A 14,781-nucleotide genomic window follows, 5' to 3' on the forward strand; every position below is an offset into this window, starting at 1 on the left:
TGAGCTGTCTCATTGTGAGCTACTTCTACTTCGTGCATGACTGAAGTATTCTATTCTATTATTATATTATATTATATTATATTATATTATATTATATTATATTATATTATATTATATTATATTATATTATATTATATTATATTATATTAAACAACATATTCTATTATATTATATTATATTATATTCTATTAGGCTATATTCTATTCTATTCTATTCTATTATATTCTATTATATTATATTGTATTATATTATATTATATTGTATTATATTATATTATATTATATTATATTATATTATATTATATTAAACAACATATTCTATTCTATTCTATTCTATACTATTCTATTATATTATATTATATTATATTATATTATATTATATTATATTATATTATATTATATTATATTATATTATATTCACAGTAACCACAACCTCACAACCTCCAGATTGTTCTGGAATCGCCATTACATCCAACCAGGCTAGCAACTAATTTTCACATGGCTGTGGGAGAGTTTTAATTCTTAAGATTTAAAAGGTTTGGGTACAAGATTATTATAGTACACACAAATATGACTGCTGACGCTGCCACTGGTCCTGTGCTGGCATGTTTGAGCGCACGAGAGGCTCGCGTTGGTGACGTAGGGCGCAAATCCTGCGCGCACACCCCTGGTGCAAGCCAACCTCCAAACAGTTTTGCTCAGAAGCGGAACTTCGCAAAATGGCTCCGTTGCCTTACGTCCGAGTTGTATTTCTAGTGGGCTTTTCTGTATTTCTGACACTCGTGCTGGGCTTTGGTCTCCCGGCTGCATTGAATTTCCTCGCGAGGTGCGTCGGTTATCCCGAGGCCAGCGTTACGGAATGTGTCGTGGTTGTGTATTCGTTATTCGTGCTGTATGTGGCAATGCCTCGGCTTCCCAGGGGGACGGTAAAGGTAAGCTGAGCTCCAATGTCCAGGACAGCAGGACAGGCAGGAAGGGTTTGTTTTGTATCAGTGTGTGAGTGTAGGCTACTGTGTAACGTCTCTACTGTACCTGATATCGCGACGCAGCAGGAGGATAAATAAGAAATGTAGCCACAGGTTGCTCACGTAGACAATGCTGCTATCCCTAGTGTAAGTGTGCATGCGTTGTCTATTTGTTGTCAATTGTATTCATGTTTGCATGCATGTGGGATTCATTTGATGGCAGCACGTTCAAATCAAATGCCATATCAGAACTACTATAGAACACCAAATACTGGCATGCAACAGAAAGGTATTTAACCTCCCCAGGAAATAGCATTGCATACTGTAGTAGGCCTATGTGCAAGAAAGTAACTAACAGCCGATGTTGCAGGATATTTAGTAACATTTCACTGTGGTGTGTGTTTTCTCTTTGTGTCTCTCCCCTTGGTAGATTGAAGGAAAAGCTGTATTCATAACTGGTTGTGACAGTGGATTTGGTCATGCTTTGGCCAAACACCTTCACTCGAAAGGGTTCACAGTGTTTGCAGGGTGCTTGCTCAAGGTAAGTCAAAGATAAAGCAACACCAAGTAGTTGACTGCTTTGCTTGTCAAAAGTGGAATTGAATGAATGCCATTCCAATTACATAGAGAGAAGGCCCCTTCCTGCAAACCTGACACTTCAAGTGTTAATTTACTGTTTTTTTGTTTCGTTTTTTTGTTTTGTTATTGCCACAGGTATGTATGCCATGTAAAGACAGCATTTTTTTACCAGCCAAAATGTTCTGCAGCATCAAATAGTACCAGCGATGACTGTGTGCCCCCCCCCCCCTTTTTAAAAAAAATGTAATCTCTGCACTGTATTGGTACTACTACCCCTGTTATACATAAACTGTTACCAGAATGGCAATGACTAAGTCGTAATGTATTACTAAAGGCCCTGTGCACTGTCATAGTGGTGTAGTACTATGGTAGTTAAGTTTTTTTTCATTGTCTATTACAACGTCCCAGTGGCGGGACATTGCTTAGGAAAGGGCTGCTGCACTGATGCATTTTATTACTGCAGAGTTTTTGTCATTGCCACTAGGGCTGCACGGTATTAGAAAAATATGCGATAAGAGATAACATATATGCATTCATTTTCCCCTCTCTGTTTGCCATTCTACACTTTATCATGTGTAAAACAACTGAGAGCAATGTTTTATTTCCAACATTATTTTCTACTAGGAAATATATGGCTAATATACAGCATCGACTTAAAATGTCTACATTTTTAATACATTCTTTTAAAATTTTCACCAAATTTGCTGTTATTAAAAAATTGCTATACTTGTATTGCAAGCTGTGATATCGCGATAACGATACATTTTCGATATATTGTGCAGTCCTCCTAATTACCACCGTTGTCATCTAACAACAACGTTGCTTTTACAAAAAAATGTTCTGCTGCATCAAACAGTGACCAGGATGACTGTCCCCCCACATCTCTGAAATTAAATGTCATCTGCATAGATGTATTGGTATTCATTATTGCACTAGTAGTAGTAGTAGTAGTAGTAGTAGTAGGCTAGTAGTAGTGCTTTATTGTCTCTATAAATACAGTGAGATGTTGTTCGGAAGCAACCCACAGACGCCCACAAAAGTAAAGATAAGTGAAGCAGTGTAACTAAAATGGTTCCCCCTCGTTTCCTCCTCCTCATATCAGGATAAGGGAGGCGAAGGGGCTAAGGAGCTGGAGGAGGTGCACTCGGAGCGTCTGAAGGTGGTGCAGCTGGACGTCTGCAGTGACGAGGAGGTGCAACAGGCTGCCGAGTTCGTCAAGACCAGTCTGGGAGACGCAGGCGACGGCGGTGAGTACCGGGGGTGGCGCTAATGGTGCCGGGGGGAGGGGGGTACTGGGCTCTCTTTTATTGGTGGTGGGGGCCCCAATGTAGCCTGGCGACGCCATCCTATGTACTCCACCCAAAGATTTTGGCTCCGCACATCGTCTGGTAAAAGCCGCCAGCTCGGTTCTCTCAGTGTTTAGCCAATCAGCAAACAGAGTGGTGAGAGTGGTGACGCAGAACTCACCCGCAAAGTCCGTCACTGATTGGTTAAGGTAACTACAGTCCCAGGAAAAAGTTTGTACACCCTTTGAAATTTCTTACCTTTCTGTCAAAATTGGTCATAAAACATGGTCTGATCTTCCCGGAAATCACAAGAAGGAACAACCAGAGTCTGCTTTAACTAATTCAACCCAAACATTTACAAGTTTTCATATTTTCATTGGCCATAAGATGTAAACATTCACAGGACAGCAAGGCATAAGTAAGTACACCCTTGCATTCAATAGGTTTTAACCCTAAGTTATTCGCAATAACCTCAAACAGATGTTTCCTGTAGTTGCAGATCAGATTAACAAAACAATCTGGATGTATCTTGTCTCCCTCTTCTTTAGAAAACTGCCTCTCGTCAGCAAGGTCTGTGGGATGTCTGGAGTGCATAGCTTTCTTGACTTCATGTCATATAATCTCAATTGTTTTTGTCAGGGCTTTGACTGGGCTATTCCAGAATGTGTATTTCATTATTATGAAGCCATTCTAAAGTCAATTTGCTTCTAAAGTATGGGTTGTTGTCACATTTCAGCACCCATCCTCTTGTGTGCTTCAACTGTGTGACAGACTACCTCACTTTTTTCTGTAAAATATCTTGATAAACTCCTGAGTTCATTTAACCACTGATAATAGCAAACTGAAAAGGGCCTGAGGCAGCAAGGTAGCCGCATATAATGATGCTCCCGCCACCATACCCAAAGGTGGAGATGATGTTTTGGTGAAGGTGTGGTTCTCCAGTTCTCCTCCAAACATGACATTGTGTGTTCCCCTGAACAATTCAACTTTGGTTTCAACGTTGGTCTACAGAATATTTTGCAGTAATTCTATGAAGCATATAAATGCTTTTTCGTAAACCTCAAAGGTGCAGCAATATTTTTTTGGACAGAAACCCCATTAATTTTAGATTGGCAGAATGAATCCCATCTTAAGCTTTTCTTGGTTACATCTCCTCTTCTGAGTATGGTGGCGGGAGCATCATTATATGCGGCTACCTTGCTGCCTCAGGCCCTTGACAGTTTGCTATTATCAGTGAAACAATGAACTCAAGTTTATTGTGATATTTTACAGAAAAAACGTGAGGAAGTCTGTCACACAGTTGAAGCACACAAGAGAATGGGTCCTGAAATGTGACAACAACCCATACTTTAGAAGCAAATCGACTTTAGAATGGCTTCATAATAATGAAATACACATTCTGAAATAGCCCAGTCAAAGCCCTGACAAAAAACAATTGAAATTATATGGCATGAAGTCAAGAAAGCTATGCACTCCAGACATCCCACAAACCTTGCTGATGAGAGGCAGTTCTCTAAAGAAGAGGGAGACAAGATACAAACAGATTGTTTTGTTAATCTGATTTGCAACTACAGGACAAGTCTGGTTGATGATATTGCAACTAACTGAGGGTTAAAACCTACTTAATGCAAGGGTGTACTTACTTATGCCCTGCTCTCCTGTGAATGTTATGGCCTCATGGCCAATAAAAATATATCACATGTAAATGTTTGTGTGGAATTAGTTAAAGCAGACTCTGATTGTTCCTTCTTGAGATTTCCGGGAAGATCAGACCATGTTTTATGATAAATTTTGAAAGAAATGTAAGAAATTTCAAAAGGTGTACAAACTTTTTCCTGGGACTGTATATTCACACTTTCGTTTTGCTATTTGTATGCTTTTGTGACGCTATATCGTATCAATCATGCTATAAAGCACAAGACGGGTTTTAATTTGAATTCAGAACTCCAATGACTTTAAATGGCAGAGTAAGATCGGACCATCTCCCACCCCCCACAGTGACGGATTCCTCTTGGCTCACAGAGTCAACAGTCGACTTTTCGCCCAGGCTAGCCCTAGTGACCCTGGCAGGCCGTATGGGGGGCCCTATGAATGTCTTGCCCTAGGGTCCTGTCTGCAATTGTCAGTTGTTACTGTGCGTCACTTGTGAGAACACTGCAGCCTGGTGAATCAGAAGGTGTTGCGTTATTGATGTCTGTGTCTGTGCATACTTTTCACAGCTGAGTGTAACGGACGCCAGCTACTGTAACAGAGTTTGGTGTTGAACATTAGTAAACCTTCCTCCCGAAGCCTCTGGAAATAAACCACTAAACATTTTATCAACACGCCTTAGTGAAATCCATAACCTATTATAACAGCTTCTGGTGTGTGTGTGTGTGTGTGTGTGTGTGTGTGTGTGTGTGTGTGTGTGTGTGTGTGTGTGTGTGTGTGTGTGTGTGTGTGTGTGTGTGTGTGTGTGTGTCTGTTTGAGCTTGAGAATGTTCTGGGGAAGTGTCCAAGTTAGTGTGTGGAGGCCGTCAGCGTACAAATGCTCTGCAATGTGCACTTGCTACTAGGGCTGTAACGGTGTGAAATTTTAGGCTCACGGTTATTGTGGCCAAAATTACCACGGTTTACGGTATTATCGCGGTTTTTTTTTTTTTTTTTTTTTTAAATGCCGACACTAAAGGCGACATGGTACCGCAAACCTCGAACAAAAACCTTACATTGCGCAATCATTTATAGCCTAATCCTCGTGTAGCCTAATAAACACAGGAACAGTATTTGAAAGCTTAGACCCTGAAGAATGTTTTAGCACTACTTTACAGATATTTGAACATATTGTTTGTGCGTTATTGTTGTTAATTTATTACAAAATGTCGCGTTTCAAATTTCACCCCAAGCCCCCACTTTCACGGCGTCTCCATACCTTTCTATGAGTAGACATCGAAAACGTGGATAAATCCTAGCATGCATGGTGTCAAAATGCTCCTCTAGCATCCATGGGGTTAGAGCATATGTAGTTTTTTCACTGTATTTCAACCACATGTGCAACCCGACTATAACTAAACCAGTTTACTGTGTTACGATCGCAGATTTTTCCCTCCCCTGGTGCTTTTGCATTTTCGAATGGACTACCTCCATATGACCAACGCCTTTTCACGTGACCCCTTTACAGTTAGTAAACACATATGGCCATGCGCCATACAGAAACTAGATATGTGTTTTTCCCCGAAATAAGAAAACAGATGGTCACGGTAACTTCAGATATGCGGGCTGTGCAAACTCCATACAGTGAATGGGTTGTGCTCTCCCGACAGCACCGCAGTGAACTGCAGGCATGGCTCGACTAGTGAGTGGGGACGCAACGCAACCTGTTTACACAGAACCTCTCTAGTGATGAGGCTGTGCACACATGCCTCTGTCTCGCTAGCCAACGTAGCCTTTGACACCGGGCAGCAAGCACTTGAATCATGGCTCTCATATTCTGGGAACGAAAAACATTGGCTCTTCGACACGTATGAAAAATTACCAAAAACGAGCCAACGAGATGTTTCGGCGAAGCTTGGCATTCCCCAGGAGGCTACCTTGTGTTTAAACTGCTCCAGGCTGCGTCTCCCCACGAGTCCCTCCCACTCCCCCTCGCCCTTCTCATCTCTCCTATGCCAGCAAGCCCAGCGCGACTTTCCCAATTCCAAGCAGTTAGAGTGGCTTTTTAAAACTGTGTCAAAAAATCACGTTGTAGGCTAGGCTACTACTGTAGGCTACAGCAGGCTATGCAACAGTGTGTTATTTATCGGTGTAGCAATTTCAAGTGCCCATGTCTAGCCGCGTTTTGCATGCATAACCTGAATCACACTGTGCAGAAACTCGCCAGAAGACGTTTGTCGAATGGGAACTTTACAAACGTATTTGATATCATAAGAGATGACGACCCGTGCGTGGTCTATGCTTCGAAATGCATATAAGCCTCGTCTTTCTCAGCGCTCATTTTTGGCAGACAGGTAGAGACAAAAAAGAGGTGAAATAATAGGCCTACAAATTCGGTTTTAGTAATCAACCGCTTACAGTGTTCAAATTGGCTCCTCGGACAAACGTGACCACTATAAGCGGATTCCACTGTTAACATTCTGTACGGTTAGGTGAGTTATGGAAATGCAGATATTGTCACTCACGTCTCGTCACCGTCAAACTATTTAGGAGTGTCTGGGATGAAAGATATCCCGGTGTAACGGTGTGCGGTAAGGTAACCCACCGAGATAACACCGTATTTTAAAATTCAGACGGTTATCTTCACCGTCATCATATTTAAGCGCGGTTACCGTGAAAACCGGTAACCGTTACAGCCCTACTTGCTACAGTGTGACTGACCGGGACACATCTGGTTATATAGTTACTACCATTGTCCTCAGTGCCCCAGTCCTGCTCAGCTGTAGCCAGGCCGTGCCCTCCTAGTGACGCAACAGCTTCGAAGAGATTTGAAAGTCGATGATAATCAGGCTGACTCAGCTGGTAGAGTTCAGACGTGCCAACAGTGGTCAAATTGTACTGTAGAGGACTGGTTCAAGTGCAAAGGTAATGGATGCCAACTAGTAGAGTTCTGTAGAACATTAGTAAACCTCAAGCTGTAGGCAGCAGATACAGTTTGGGGTCCCAGTTTTGCCTGGCTACCCTTTCACAGGCTAATGTAGGCAAATAGAGGTGTCCGCCAGAAAACAGCAAATTAAACTGACGCTGTACCAAGTTCAACACGTCCGGCATCTATGAAAATCTCCTCAGCTCTGACGAAAATGTACTAAATCTACTTAAAGTAGATTCAAATCTAGTCTAGTATTCCTGCTTGGACACCTCCACCCCAATCAAAACCCATCCCAAATCATATTGACACACTCACAGAAGTCTAGAAGACACACAATGGAGTGGAAAACAACGTCCACGCGCACAGACACAAAAGCAGCTTTACACACGCTGACACCTTCAAAACCATACAGACACAGACAGAGAGAGAGGATCAGATGGGGAATTACGGCACACAGTTCAGTCCAGGGGCCTATACTAACCCCGGCACCACTATGTCATATCATATAAACTAGGGCTGCTACGATTAATCGACTAATCGTGACTAATCGACTATAAAAATTAGTCGACAAGAATTTTCATGGTCGACTAATCGTTTCATTTAATTCAATGTTTTTTTACTTACTTTACTAATGCTTTATTACTTTATTGAAACCTAAAATTGCCCAGCACGTATGAATTGGACGTTGTATCTCGGAGTAAATAAGCTACCATCATGATTTAAAGCTTATTGTGAGCTCTAATTTTAACTTTTTTTCCCCAATTTCCTTGAATATTAAAGTGCTAGAGTACTTGAAAAATGTATCGTTTCACTAATCGACAATTCGAAAAAAATAGTTGATAGATTAATTAGGAGAAAATTAATCGTTTAGGACCGCCCTAATATAAACATAAACACAGTGTCCTGAATAATTCCCCCCACCCCCTCTCTGTCTTGTGCACAGGGTTCTCACGGGTTATGGAATTTCTGGAATATCATTGAATTTCATATTTTTTTTCCAGTCATGGAAAGTCATGGAATTGTACCATTTTGCATGCACAGTCATGGAATATCATGGAATTGTCTCAACAATTATGTAAAAGCAAAAACTTTTTTGTTTGGTGTATAGCATTGTTTCTTACTGGTAATACTACAATGCAATGAGCCCACTGAAGTCTGGCGGTGGCTAGGCGTCTACTCTAGGGGTGAAGATAATCTTCAGTTTTCACACTTTTAAGAACTTTTAAACGTCATTTCTTTTTATGGAAGTGGTCATGGAAATTCAGGTTTTTTTGGGTCTGGAAAGTCATGGAAAATCATGGAATTTTATATCTGAATTAGAGTGGGAACCCTGTGTGCAGGTCTATGGGCTCTGGTGAACAACGCTGGCGTCTCGACCTTCGGAGAGGTGGAGTTCACCTCCATGGAGACCTACAGACAGGTGTCAGAGGTCAACCTGTACGGCACCATCCGGGTCACCAAGGCCCTGCTGCCACTCATACGCAGGTCCAAAGGTACAGTACAGTATCCTATAGTACAATACAGTATGGTGTAGTACACTACAGGATAGTACAGTATACTATACTATATAGTACAGTACAGTACAGTACAGTACAGTACAGTACAGTATAGTATAGTATAGTGTAGAACTTAAAGGATAATTTCAGTCAATTTCAATATGCATTTGTAATGCTCACACTACCCTGGACTTGTCAGTACCTGAGGGTTTTTTTTCCTTCTTCAGCCTTTTCCGAGATCCTATTGTAATGGGGTCAGCGGTTTGTTTACATTTCAAAAAACATTTTTATTTATTCCCAAAAACATCCAAAAGGTTATGCAACATCAGCAGACAACTAGCAAACAGTAGTACCTTTTGGGAAAATATTTGGAGTAGGCCTATGTTATTTTTTTATTTTATTTTAAAATGTAAACAAACGCTGCCCCCATTAGAATAGCTCATATCTCGGAAAGGGCTGAGCCAAAAAATGTGGCATCACCGGGTACTGACAAGTGAAGGGTAACGTGACCTACAACAGCATGTTGTAATTGACTGAAGTGGTCCATTAATCCTGTAGTACAGTGTAGTATAGCATTCAGTATCAGTAGCATTTTTTGTTTTGTTTTAAATGTGTGGAGGAGAACTTTCAGCAATGTGGCAGCATTGCATTTTATTACAGTTTGCCGGACTTGTTGCTGACTTTTTGAGATCTTCTTGTATTTTAGTTACTTGAATCTTTGAAAAACTCTTTATTTTTTGCAAGGCATGTCTATTTGTATTGTTATTAATCTGAAATGTGATGTGTTACATGTATTTGGAATTAGGACCCCAGGAAGACTAGCGAACTGCTACGGCATAAACTAATGGGGATCCTTTAATAAAAGAAAAATAAATAAAGATAAGATATAGTAATATATACGCTAAGCAATTTGACACGAGTGGAAGGGATCATGGTAACAGATAGGCTATCGTTCTGGGTGTGGTTCGGCTATAGGATGGTATCCATTTACCATCCTCCCCAACACGAGTGCACTGGGTTTCCAATGGCTCTCTACTGTAACACAGTAAAACACAGTAAAGTGTTTGTTCACTTGGAGATTATATTCAGTCCTAGAGAAGCCTCCAAGTGGTGAATTAACCCTGCATTTTGTACCATATTAATAATATATTATTAATTTAATAATATAATAATATATTATTAATATTAATTATTAATAATATTATTATGTATACTGTGTGTGTGTGTGTGTGTGTGTGTGTGTGTGTGTGTGTGTGTGTGTGTGTGTGTGTGTGTGTGTGTGTGTGTGTGTGTGTGTGTGTGTGTGTGTCTCCAACTCTCAGGGCGCGTAGTGAACCTGGCCAGCATGAATGGTCGCATGAGTAACGCTCTGAGCTCGGCCTACTGCTTATCTGCGTATCTCTAACGTGTGTGTGTGTGTGTGTGTGTGTGTGTGTGTGTGTGTGTGTCTCCACCTCTCAGGGCGCGTGGTGAACCTGGCCAGCATGTACGGCCGCATGTCCAACGGTCTGCGCTCCGCCTACTGCGTGTCCAAGTACGGCGTGGAGGCCTTCTCCGACTGCCTGCGTTACGAGATGAAGCAGTGGGACGTCAAGGTGTCCCTGGTCGAGCCGGGCAACTTCGTGGCCGCCACCGGCATCCTGACGCGTGACATCGTGGCGGCCACGGCGGAGAAGATGTGGCGCGAGGCGCCCCCCGCTGTCCGGGAGGACTACGGCAAGGGCCACTTCGAGCAGCACATGGCCCTGATGCGGTCCTACTGCGGCGGCGGTCAGAGGGACGCGGCGCCCGTGCTCGAGGACATCGCCGACGCCGTCACCTCGCGGCGGCCGTTCACGCGCTACAACCCCATGGAACCGCACTGGTGGATCCGCATGCAGGTCATGACCCACCTGCCGGCCGCACTGTCGGACAGACTGTACTTTTAAACCTTTAAGAGTGTACCGTCACACCGGTGAGACGGGAATGTTCGGGCAGTGAAAGTTCTATAGAATTCTGGGCGTCATTCAATACAATATGGAATTGTAGAATCTTGCATTGTTATAGAACGCATTCTTTTTATAGAATGCTCAAAAACCCACACTCTTAAAGGGACACTGTGTGAGATTTTTAGTTGTTTATTTCCAGAATCCATGCTGCCCATTCACTAATGTTACCTTTTTCATGAATACTTACCACCACCATCAAATTCTAAGTATTCATTATGACCGGAAAAATTGCACTTTTCAAACATGAAAAGGGGGATCTTCTCCATGGACCGCTTTTTTGAATTTCCAAAAATAGCCATTTTTAGGTGCAAAAATGACTCTCCTTGGACCATACTAGAACATATTTCTTTATTACTTAGTAAACCTTCATGTAAATATCAAATTTGGCGATAGCCAACCCAGTTTCAATGAGCAGCATAGTTGCAGTACCTTTTTTGACCATTTCCTGCACAGTGTCCCTTTAAATAAATGGGGGATGGATGGATGGATGGCGTAGTTCGTGGTATACACACATACACACACACACACACACACACACACACACACACACACACACACACACACACACACACACACACACACACACATCAATTCACGGATGCCATCCCACATGCAGTACATACCACTTCCAGTGGTGTAGTGGAGATTTTTAAAGAGGGGGCTACGTGATTTGTGACGTCATCAATTAATTAGGTAACTTATCACGTCAAACCACTCCCCTGACCTACTGTCCTGTCTTCTCCTTTTTTTGATCTGTTTGGTCACTCAACCGCAATACTGCTGTGTGCACTGCTCATTCTATCCTTTTTGTATTCAAACACGGACAGAAGTTGTTGGATTTTTTTTTGTTTTTTTTAATTAATTTCACCTCAGGAGAAGTGGGTGGAATGGGTACCCCCGTGTACCACGCCGCCCACTACACCCCTGTTTCACTGCCATCACCACTTTAAACCCTAGCCCTTTGACAGACTGAACTTCCTGTATAAAACCAAGGAAACGGGACCTTTCTCTCTCCAGTCGTGGGTTCAGTGGCAAGGGACTGTGCCCACTGTAGTGCTCAGTGATGACAGTAACTGAAGTGCAAAAGGGATTCAAAAGCTCCTGTATGCCGGCCGGGTCTTTTCTATGTGACGTCAGCGACCTTCATTTCAATGCATTCGAAACAAGTACAAGTGGCATAAACTTACGTAAACTTACACGCCACTGTTTTCTGTGGAAACTTGTAGTAGGGAGAGAGAGAGAGAGAGACAGAGAGAGAGAGGAATAGTTGAGTCTATGGAGTAGTAATAGCATTAAACTTCAGGTGCTGCTCATCGATGTCCAGCAGAGCCCTGAAGAAGGTCACACATGACCGAAACACACGTCAGCTTGATGTCCCATTGTAGTGTTTCTCAACCTTTTTTTAGGCGAGGAGGCACCCTTTCAATTCATGAAAAATCTCAAGGCTCCCCAAACCAACAAGCCGTAGTATGGCATCGCATCCGATACCACACAGGCTTAGAAAAGTAACACATTTGGAGACGTCACACAACCTATATTCGAAGTTGCAGCTTTATCTCTGACAGGCTATGTGTAGGCCAAACTGGGGCAACCTAAATTTACTTTATTGTTCATGAATGGTAGATGAAAGATTGCACTGACTACGCATTTTATTCATTTAGACAAATATGTACTCTAGGCTATTACATAATTTCATTTAGGTCAATTTCACATACCGTCAGCCATGTTTCTGCGGCGCCCCTGAGGGGGGCGTACGGCACCCCAGGGTGCCACGGCACCCTGGTTGAGAAACACTCTCCCATTGAATAGAATAGAATAGAATAAAGGCCACTCGAGTGACTTGGATATAAAGTATATTTTATACCAGTGGTTCTCAACTGGAACAGTCTGGGGACCCACCATTTTCCACTCTCATTCGGTCGCGACCCAATTTTTTTAGCGTTCAAGTCAATTCAATGCAATTCTCAAAATGTAACCAAGACTCGAATGACTGGTTGCACGCTATATATCTCGCATAAACATTCAGATTTTATCTATGACGACAGATGACATTATTCATGACAGAGTTCACTAGCCTATCAACATAAAAGTTGTAAATTGTTGCAGGAAAAGTTAGATTCTTTTTTTTTTAGAATTACGTTTTTTTTACACCAAGACTCCGCGACCCACCCATGACCCCTCCGCGACCCACTTTTGGGTCGCGACCCACCAATTGAGAAACACTATTTTATACCGTACCTGCTATACTTCATAACAGAGGTGGCTTGACGTCCTTGTGAAAAAAGGTGAATAGAGGTCTCTCATGAACGCGTCACAGTGTTGCTGCAATGTGTGTGTAATGCTATCTTGTAACGTCCTACAGGTTATTAGTAATGGTGTGCATTGGCACTGCCCTCACGATTCGATTCGATTCCGATTCGGGAGGTTTCGATTCGATTCGATTCAATTCTAAGATGCATTGCAATGCAATGCATTACATTTCTACTGAAAGCAAAGCAAATGTTTCATCAGTCATGATGAGGCAATACAAGTAGTCAGCTACTGTGCAACATTTTATTGCCTGTTTTCTGTATCAGTATTGCAGTTTTCAGTGCTTTGAAGTGCTTTTATTTAATTTAACATTCATTTGCACCTGAAATATCCACGGAAGTAATTGAAACTTAAAAAAATTGCTGCATCGATTCTGGAACTTGCCGCATTGAATTGAATCGTCCATGCCACGCATTGCATTGCATTGCATTGTCGAATCGATCATTGTTGACACCACTAGTTATTAGCAGCTGCTGATATGTGTGTGTAATGTTATCTTGTAACGTCCGACAGGTTGTGAGGTCAGGAGAGGGAGGCCAGCTTTTGCAATTGTGGTTTTCAACCCACAGACAGAGGAAGCAGGAAATGGAATGGACTGCAACTCGAGGATTAACTGAACACGAGTCTTTCTCAAGTTGAGTTAACTTACAAACTTAAGGCAGCAGGGCAAGTTACTTTTTTGCATTTAACCCATTGACGCCTAAGGCACCTGCAAAAAAGGGGTGCTGAATGCCTGAGTCCTTTTTAAGAAAAGCTGCCCTCAGTCTATAAAAACCTAAATATCTCAGCTTCTGAAGCACATAAAAATATGCATGAAGTTGCATTAAACGCTAAGACCATCATCTTTCATTAGAGCGTGTTCATTCATCTCAAACAAACCGATATTTTTAATAAAGTTGTCTCAAATCTCATGAGCCTGAATGTTGCGTAATGCAGCTCCAGGCGCCAGGGCCAATGTTGTGCAACGCAACATCAGGAATCAATGGGTTAACTGGCTGCAATGTTTTACAGTGTACTACTTGGGCCTAAGTACTACTTAAATGTTTTTGGGAAACACTGGCTGATGAATTGCAGCCTCACTATAGACATGACTTAAAAGTTACCTTCTAGTTACTCCTGAAACATCCCATAACTGGACACTGACTGGACTGGTCCGTGGGTGGTACCTCAAAAAAGAGGTGACAGATGCGCATTGGTTGACATTGCAAGAAACTGAACGCACATCTTTTTTGGAGTACCAATCAAGCGACACAATGGTACTAAGGTACTGCCACAGCGACAAGTTCTGTACCTTTATTTCTGAGAGTGTGTTACTTAAATGCTACATGTGAATGTTTGTTGTTTTTCGGCCAATGACATTTACTGTATGATGCAGAATGTGCTTCCTGAGAAAAGAATGCCTGTGGCTGTGTTAACAGAAGGAAATGTATTCAGTGTTTTAACCATGCAAAATCATGATTAAAATGGAAGTTTAAGTGGAAGCGTTAATGGTATTGAGGATGTATCAATAATAATGCTTTTTTTTCTCCTTCCACATTTTGTACAATCAGCACTTTTGAATAGATATCGCTTTATCTTGTATTCATTCTGCAGCATTGTA

General features: G+C 41.9%; 1 protein-coding gene across 1 annotated transcript; it reads left to right on the forward strand.

Moving 5' to 3' along the window:
- The first annotated feature begins 716 nt into the window (after nt 1–716).
- On the forward strand, nt 717–11,889 carry bdh1 (3-hydroxybutyrate dehydrogenase, type 1). Its single transcript, XM_063206450.1, has 5 exons — nt 717–931; nt 1,395–1,505; nt 2,646–2,790; nt 8,728–8,880; nt 10,345–11,889. Exons 1-5 carry the CDS (start codon nt 719–721, stop codon nt 10,809–10,811), a joined length of 1,089 nt encoding a protein of 362 aa, XP_063062520.1. The 5' UTR covers nt 717–718; the 3' UTR covers nt 10,812–11,889.
- The last annotated feature ends 2,892 nt before the right edge of the window (nt 11,890–14,781 follow it).

The sequence above is a fragment of the Engraulis encrasicolus genome, chromosome 9 (genome assembly GCF_034702125.1).
Source record: "Engraulis encrasicolus isolate BLACKSEA-1 chromosome 9, IST_EnEncr_1.0, whole genome shotgun sequence".
NCBI classification, from domain to species: Eukaryota; Metazoa; Chordata; class Actinopteri; order Clupeiformes; family Engraulidae; genus Engraulis; species Engraulis encrasicolus.